General features: G+C 37.4%; 1 protein-coding gene across 1 annotated transcript in view; it reads right to left on the bottom strand.

Annotated features, from left to right (window-relative positions):
• Nucleotides 1-9,361, bottom strand: part of LOC107745626 (nuclear pore complex protein Nup214-like) — a 60,012-nt gene that overhangs the window by 25,534 nt on the left and 25,117 nt on the right. The window contains exon 24 of the mRNA XM_016559544.1: nucleotides 8,433-8,535. Coding sequence (XP_016415030.1) covers nucleotides 8,433-8,535 — 103 coding nt within the window. The remainder of the gene's footprint in view (nucleotides 1-8,432; nucleotides 8,536-9,361) is intronic.

Here is a 9,361-nt window from a genome sequence, read left to right as displayed (position 1 = left end):
CCCCCTTTAAAATAATCACATTTTGTTGCTTTGCAGCCTGAAATGAAGACAGACACAGTTCTTGTTTTATCCAGCTGTATTTATTCAGTGCAACTTATAACATCCAAGTGAAAGATAGAACAGCAAAATGTCATAAAATAAAAAAACAGAATCATTGAGTTGGAAAAAGGATCACCCCCTCCTAAAAATGATTTGTAAACTCAATCAGGTGTAGCTAATCACCTTCTCAATGGCACACAAAGCCATTTGACTTTCAACTGTGATCAGCTGTGGTCAGTTTGATTAGCTCAGCATGAAAAGAGCTTTCCTCGAGCATTTCAGTCCTTGGTAGTGTAACTTAAGCAAAGTCAAGTATGGGTGGCAAAGCACTGTCAAAAGATCTCTGGGATAAAGTTGTGGTCAGGAGATGGATACAAAAAAATTCAAAGGCTTTATCAATGCATTGAAGTGATAGTTTGGTTTGCATAGATCTGTCTAAGTTCTTGATGCAGTCTCTGGTATTTTCATAAGTATAATGTGAATTTGTTTTAGCATCACTTTCGTGATAGATTTCCATGAACATCTATTACTTCTGTGAGGCATATTTGAAGTTTCTGCGTCAGGGCGCCCTCTGGCTACGAGTACGAAAGAAACAGACATTACATGTGTTTAGCACTCAGCAATGCTCACACCACCCTATTGCCCTTTCTCCAGTGTACAGGTGTTTTTTTTTTGTTTTTTTTACAGTGGATGCATAAAGGCTCATATTTCATATTAAAGGCATGGATGGGCTTCTTTTTTATCATAATAGTATACCATTTTATAATAAAATCTTTCTAAAGACTTATAGTTATAGGCTGGGCTGTCTGCATGTTAACGGGTAACCTTGCAGGGATTTTTTCTGTAAAATAAATTATTTTCTAATTATTACATGATTATATTTATTCATAAACTATAGGGATGTAACGATTCACACAACTCACGATACTGATTTCACTATTCGATTTTCTCACGATTTTTTAAAACAAAATAGATTTAAGACAAATTATAAATGAAAAGGTGTCCTTTTTTTATTGCTTGGACAAAATGCTGCACATTTCTTTGTGGAACAGAAATGTCAAATAACAAAACTAAATTGAAATTTTAAAACAAACCCCAAATCTAATCAAATAAATGAGACAAAAAACCTCTTTATATAAACAAAGGCTTTGCCTGTGCTCTTTCCATTCAAAATTAGAGGCAACCACAGCATTTGAATCACAATCCAAACAAAGATGCTGAATACATGCAGCATGAAAAGTTTTTTTATATCTAAATTAGATTGTATAATTAGAAATTTTAAGACAAAAACAGAATGCTCTGACTTTAGTTTTAATAAAGACAGCAGACGGGCTGAATGAGATGCAATTTCACTCTCTGATAGCAGGGGGCGCTTATGGAACAGCAGTAATACAGCGTTTCCTTGGTTTCCTTGGCTGTAAACAAAACAGTCCAGCGCTAATGAACGCTGCTTTAATACGCATTATACAGAGACGATATGAAAAGAAAATATCATCTAAACTTTTCTAAAGAGAGTCAGTTCCCCTCAGAGATGCATTCATATAAACTCCTACCCAAGCGGCAACCTTCCGGTCTCTCTCTTGAAACCAACACGGAAGTGACTTAAAGGGGTCTTATTATGCTCTTTTACAAAGTCTTGATTTTGTTTTGGGGGTGTACTAGAACATGCTCTCATGCTTAGTGGTTCGAAAAATGCATTCTTTTTTACATAATTTACATTATTACAATACCTTTCTCCCAAATGTGTTGTGATTGGTTAGCTGTCCCAGTGCGTAGTGATTGGTGAACAGCTTAGACGGTGTTTCAGTACTGCCACGCCATTCACACAGAACGCGTCTTTGCGTCTAAAAACGTGAGACGCAGCACTCAGGAATGGTTTTAAAAAAAGCGCAGCATAAAACGCAAGGGTCTCGAGACGCGCTTTTGAGACATGATGCAATAACGTCAATAAAAATATAACAAAATACTTTACTCAGCAGAGATATTCAGTGACAGAGATATTTCTCTCCAAGCTCTTTTTTTAAGGAACAAGTTGTGATAATCGCTTGAAGAAACGTTATATAATTCAGGGTATCCGGACACAGGCACTATGAGCGCCTCCTCCGCCATGTTGCCGTCAAATAAAACAGTTGTCATGCCAACTTGCTATTGTAAACAGAAGTTCGCAACGCTTGCCCTGCCTTCAAATTCTTCTGATTGGTCCACTGCTTTGGAACTGACATTGATGAGTGGCGCTGCAAGTTGAAATTCCTTTAACTTGTCTTAAAAACGCGGCGCTGCAAAAGACACGAGATGCGAGTGTAACGGTCATGTACGTCCGTCAAGCGCGTGTTTACATAGAAAAACAATGGAAAAGTAGTGCAATGGAATGGAAAAAGGCGTTCTGTGTGAATGGCCCCAAACTCTGTAGCAACACTTCTTCTTCGTCGTCGTCTTGTCTGATGCACTTAACCAAGCGTTTAACCGTGACCTCGCCCCTCCCCACCCCCCAACCATTCGAATTTCCATAGGCGGGAATTATTTGAATGATATTCTAATGGGCTGCTTTGTGATATCACAAAACCCTGGAAACCATCGTTGTAGTCCAAACGAGCCGTTCGTTGTAGTTCTTGAAATGGGATTTAAAAAAAAAAAACGAAATACCTCCCTGTGGAGTGGACTTTGAGATTTGTAACTTTGTAGATCTTTTTTATGCCCAAACATACACACTACACACTGACTAAAATTCAAAAAGTGAAAAAGCATAATAGGTCCCCTTTAAACTGCAATTCATCGACTGGCTGCTAGAGACTGGCTCCAAAAGGGAGTCAATCCCATAGACCCCCCCATGTTAAAATGCCCAACTTTTCAGCAGAAAAATATGTTTATAGCCTGGTACAAAAAGTGGTTTTGGTCTATATAGCTAATTTTGCCCTTCATGACAACTGTGAGGGGGGTGAATTTTTTTTTATAACTCATCCGTTGAAATATATGAAGCCTTAAAGTTCTGCATAATTAAAAGGGCGTGGCCACTTGAGTGACAGGTGGATTGCCGCTGCTGTCACCACCGTCGAGCACAGAGTGAGCATGATTTCAGCAACCAGCTCCACCCACGTCCCACCTCTTTGCCCATTTTCGATTATTTAGGAGTATCTTGGCGACGGCCAGCTCCGCCCATTTTGGGCTTCAAAAATGCTCCTCAGAAACCTACGGGTGATGTCACTGACACTACGTCTATGTTTTTATACAGTCTATGCTCCTACCCCCAACTGTATCGCGATTCGTTTAACATCAAAACCGATTTGAATTGTCACATATTAGTAGATTTTCAACTGGCTCGCGGTGAATCGTTACATCCCTATTAAACTATGTTTTTATTTTTAATTACAAAAGTGTTATTACAGTATTATTTTTAATTTTGTTTAATATTTTTTAGCAATACTAATCATAATAATAATTAGTCATTAATATTTAAACCTGGTGTTCTTTATTATTTTTGTTAATTTGTAAAAAACAAATATTAATTTGCTACGCTATTAGACCCCCCCCCCCCCATATACAGATGAATGACTTTGTGTTTAGGGATGTTGGGATACATCTGAGAACATCCTGAGCATTTGAACAAAAGAGGTCTGATGTTCTGCATTCACATTTCTTTTTCCTTCACGTCTGAGCCTATGAGCGTGATGCTCATACAGCACAGGAAGTTCAAGTGGAAAGTGTCCTGCGGGCTGTTCAGGACAAATATCTGCCACCGTAGGGCCGGTCAGACAGACACAGAGTGAGCAGGCAGAACGGCCGGTGCTCAAGTGACCAAGAATATGATGAAGAGCAGTAACTGGAGCAGCGGAAGAGAAGAGAAGTGCTCTGATAAACAGCTCGAGTGCTTAAATCGCAGTGACGTCATTACAATGGTCACCTGACCTCTATATGGTGAACAAATTAAATGAACTCAAGTGTGTGTGTGTGTGTGTGTGTGTGTGTGTGTGTGTGTGTATATATATGTGTGGACGTTCCCCATCTGTCTCTTTCTGCATCAGAATGAGAGATCAATACAGACAGGAAGAGACACACACAGGGTGAAACACTAGTGTAGTGCATATTGCACAGTACACATTAGGGAGGACAGTATCTATCTACACACGAGTAGCTATCAGCAAAGGTATAAAAGCTCACTTCACTCCAAGGACAATAACTATAATGATTAACTATCATGTTTTAATGATTGTATTAATTCTACGATAATAGTTAAGTTCACATCACAGATACAACAATAACAACATAGAGGAACAATAATGATATAATTTTATTCTGAACGATTTTTCTAGCTGATGAACGGTAAAAACATTGACAGTCAATCAGAATCCAACTACTTTAAAGAGCTTGGGCATTTAAAGACAAAACTGCAGCGCATGGTTATAATGAACAGAACCAGGGATGTTCATTTTAACCGGTTAACTGTTAACCGACCGTGAAGAATTTTGACCGATTAATACAATCAGTTAAATGGTTTTCTTTATTTTTTTTAGTAATTTATCAAAATATTTAAAAAGGTTTGCTGCATGGTTTGTTGCGTCTCTCATTCGACACAAAATCAAATGTTTCCGTATTCGCAATGTATTTGAATATTATTTATTATGTAGCCTAAAATATTATTTATTATGTAGCCTACTTCACTCGCTATTCAAATTTAAAATAATCTTGTCGGTTAACGGTTAATAATCGGTTAACGAGCGTCAGTTGTCGGTTAGGAAAAATAACCGAAATGAACATCCCTAAACAGAACCTTCTCATTAACCTTGATGTAAAAGGGTATTAACTGAATTATTGGAGCAGAATTTCAGATAAAAATGGTTTCTAAATTTAATAATTGTGATAATGTTTGAATTTAATGCAAACTAATTTTTGAATGCAGTATAGAACAGTTAATGTTTGAAAGGCTAGTATAATACATGCTACTTATGTCCTCACTATGTTTATCACAAGGCTTCACTATACAGGAAACAAACAAATGTTTGAAGTTTTAATTAAACCTAGTGTAAAAATGTCTGAGTATCTAGCATTCTGATCAAATAACGAGTCAAGAAAGAGACTGCAGTTAATATGACTTCAGTTCACAGTGGACACAGAAGGTCAGGTTTAGAGTGTGATACATTGTTATTTTGGCAGATGTATTTGATCACTGACATACTGCAGAAGCAGTGTGACTACTGTGGTGGTCTGCAGCTCTAAACACAGCCGTGTTCGTGTGTGTGTACCGATGCCTCAGGCCGAGCAGTTTGAGCGTTAATAATACATGAGTCTGGGTTAAAGTTGCATGGGACACACTGTCTTGTGCATTCACACACAGAAGAGGCACTCAGAAACACACAGACATCAGATACACCTCCACTGAGCTCGGACAGCACAAGTCAGTGCAGGAAATGATGTCAAATCATGTCACTCACAGCGCTGACCACAAACTCTCACATCCTGCTGTGTGTCAGTGCACAACACTGGACAAAAAACACTATACACAATTACAGCCCATTCACAACAACAACCTGAACTACAACATAAATGTTCATGGCAACTATAACAATAACTGTAATGTTAAAGATAATATAACGATAACGCTATAGAGTTGGTGTCGCTATAGAGTTAGAAGCGGTGAATGCGGTTTACAGGTTTCATAGAAAGAGAATGATGTGCGCCAAATCAGTCGCTGTAGAAATCAAATACTTTAATGGTTGCGAACGAAATAGCTCAAAACGAGAGCCAACGCAAAAGTAATGACATGCGAAATAAAACGTCATCATGTTTTAAAGAAGAGTGGCTTGATGATGGGTAGTGGTTGACCGATATATCGGCCGATATTTGGCATTTTTCAAATATCGGCATCGGCCGATAAGTTTTCCTGTTTGGCCGATGCGTTCGAGCCGGGACTTTTATTTTCACGGTGCTGAGAACGGCAGCGCCTGAGTGCTCACATTCTCCCTCTTGTTCGCTGTCGTCGTTAACAGTTCTGTCTAATATGAATAGAAGTCTATCTAATAATCAGATAGAACGGATAAACAAAGGAATTAAAATGTATACAAAAAGTATTATAACGATTGCTTTTATATTATTAGTAATAGAAAGGCAAACATTATAATACTTTATCGTCTGCCGTCAGCATTCAGCAAATACGCATTTATATAATTTAAACAAATCTTTGAATGTCTAATGAACATTTAATTTCACAAACCTTGCAAACTTAGTCGGATCCAGTTGTGAGATCTTGTGTGTGCATTTGTATTCTGCATGATCGCGTGTGCTCTGCGTGACGGTTGATCCGTGTGAATTGAATGCGGACAGGAGGAGAGTTCAGCTTGACTGGAGACGCGCGATAGACAAACTTTAAACTTGTGATATTAAATTATGCTGCGCTTTATGCATTTGCCCACTGCCATATTCACGTCATTTCCACTGTGTGCAGTATGTAAAATGAGTGTTACCTTGGCTTTATTTGAAAAAAATATGATTTTCAATGCACACAAACTTCCCAGAATACTGAGTGCCCTGTTGGTTAGTGTTTACTTCCTTTTTAATTATATTTTTATTAAATATTTATTTATTTGTGAAAAATACTTTGTCATCTAAAGTATAAGTATGTTTATTTTACACATTTATTTTTTGAATCCATTTTCAAATGATTTCAAATGTCTTAAATATTAATTAAAATACATAAAATTATATCGGCCACCGGCCATCGGCCACCATGCTTTCCAAGATATCGGCATCGGCTGTCAAAAAAACAATATCGGTCGACCACTAATGATGGGCACAGACAAAACTGTAACAAAACTCAGAGACATTTACAGTCATACTCGGGTGTAGTAGTGTGCAAACTCTAAACTCAAGATAACTATATAAGAATTCATATGTTCACTTTTTTTGAAAATATTTAGCTTATAGATCTCAGTTTAAATGCTTCAGTTTGTTTTCTGTTCTATTCTTTTCATAAGTTTAAATGCTTCAGTTTTTTATATTATATTATATAATATTATATTATTATACAGTATAGCTGTTCATTATATAATGGTTCAGATTCCTTTTTATAGAATTTCTTTCTATTTTTTAAAGAATTTCTTTGTAACAGTACTGTAAAAATGTTTTCTCAGGTAACCTAAAATGTGCATTTAGTTACATCAAGGGTCATTTATAGCGATAACTAAAACATTAACAATACTTGTGATAACTACATTATTACCATTTACATTATAGTTAATGTTAACATCCATAACTATAGCTGTAATAACTATGACAATAACTATGATAACCGTAACGATACTGACAAATATATGACTAAAATGTTAACAATACTTGTAGTAACTATAATGCAATTGGTGATAATAACGTTAATGACAACTATAACTAATAATAATTATAACAATAACTATAAATGTAATGATAATGCTAACATTAATAATACTGACAACAATAGCAATAAATAAAACTAATGATAACTGTAACAGGAATGGTAATAACTGTAATGAAACCAATAACTATAACTAACGATAATGATACCTCTATAATATTTGGTTTGGTTTAGGGTTAATTTCTTATAATTACATATAAATTACTGTTATTACTATTGTAACAAGGATAACAAAAATAATAAGCACACTAGAAGCCCATGATTCATAAGCAGTGGAGACAGTTTCAAACCTTCAACCTACGTACTGTAAGTCAGCTACTTGAGAGAAAAACCAAACAGTAACGTGCGGTGTTGTGATGGACAGATGTGTGGTGTGGTCATGTGACCATCCAGTCCAGCAAATGTCAAATTATGGTTATGAATATTCAAAGCTATTCTAGCTTTAATCTTTTAACATGGGCTTCTACAATTAACTGAGCTGCTGTGAATCACATAGGTCAACACATGCATCACGCATCCAGCTGCTGTTGTTCATCATGCAGCGCTGCAGATAAGAGGGTCTGAGCGCGCTCACATTTGTGGACTAAATGCACCCTTGAGGGCAGATGAGCTCATGTGAAAGGTTAAAACAGGACGCCGTACACACACATAGCCCATAATAAACACAGACTCCACTCTGACCCTGACTACTGCCTCATTTTAGACCCAGAGAGAGAGGATTTCACACACACACACACACACAGGCAGTAAGCACAGCGAATAAACATCAGATTTGTTCTAAGCACATGCTTATGCTGTGCATAAGGAGCGTGTGTGATTTGTGGCGTGAGCTCTGTGTCACAGCGAATGAACTATCGCAGTTATACAAACACAAAAACAACCCAGAATAATGCATACTGCATGCATTTTCAATCAGTACTTATGCAGAGCATCCAGCAGCGCTTTAGTCAGTGTGAAAAATCATACAAACAGCCCATAAGTCCCCTGCTGTGGTTGCAGTGTGAAGGTCTCTTACCTGATGATGGTGGACACAGGTATGGGCGGACCTTTATCCTTCAGTTCCTGTACGTTTACCACCTGAGGGACTGTCTTGAGTGTGGACTCTGTCAGAGACGCTCCTGAAGAAAATAACAGACACACTGTAACAAACACACGGATATATGTGCGTAGCCCACAGCAGCAGATATATTACTCATGAAGAGATATTCTGACATTAAAGGGGTCATATGATGCGATTTCAATTTTTCCTTTCTCTTTGGAGTGTTACAAGCTCTTGGTGCATAAAGAAAATCTGTAAAGTTGCAAAGACTAAAGTCTCAAATCCAAAGAGATATTCTTTATAAAAGTTAAGAGTCAACCACGCCTACCTAAAACGGCTCGTTCTAACACACCCCCACATACCTACGTCACTATGTGGGAAGATTTGCATAACACCGCCCAAATGTTCACACAAAGAAAGAAGGAGTAACTTTTATTCTCGCTGTAGTATTGTAGAGTGAAAAGTGAAAAAGTGAAAAGTGACGTGACATGTTGAAATTCAAGATGGCCGCCTCTGATGACATCATAATATGCAAATTAGACGAGTATATTTACCCCCCACATAAACTTTCGGTCATGCCCAACATTTTTCTAATTTACAGTAGATCTCTATCTTTAAGCCCTTTCAAGCCACAAGCTTTTGAAATCTTGATGTCAAAGTCCAGCATTTTTCCCAAAAATCCCTGGCGCCTAAAGGGTTAAAGGATTTGCCACTGATGATTCAAACGCGAGTTTTCAGCAGTGTAGAGTAGCGCTTGTTGTTTGTCATTTCTCCGATCACAAATGCAGACATGGTTTTATGTTTGCGCGATGCAACGCAACGTGTAAAAAGTCAGTATAAGTCATTATAATCAGTAATTATGTCCCCACTGGATGCAACAAATGCCTCATTTATAATGGGTTTTA

This window comes from Sinocyclocheilus rhinocerous, unplaced genomic scaffold (genome assembly GCF_001515625.1).
Source record: "Sinocyclocheilus rhinocerous isolate Xijiao unplaced genomic scaffold, SAMN03320098_v1.1 scaffold1489, whole genome shotgun sequence".
NCBI classification, from domain to species: Eukaryota; Metazoa; Chordata; class Actinopteri; order Cypriniformes; family Cyprinidae; genus Sinocyclocheilus; species Sinocyclocheilus rhinocerous.
Note: the sequence above shows the minus strand (reverse complement) of the source record. Positions and strands in the feature narration are given on the sequence as shown.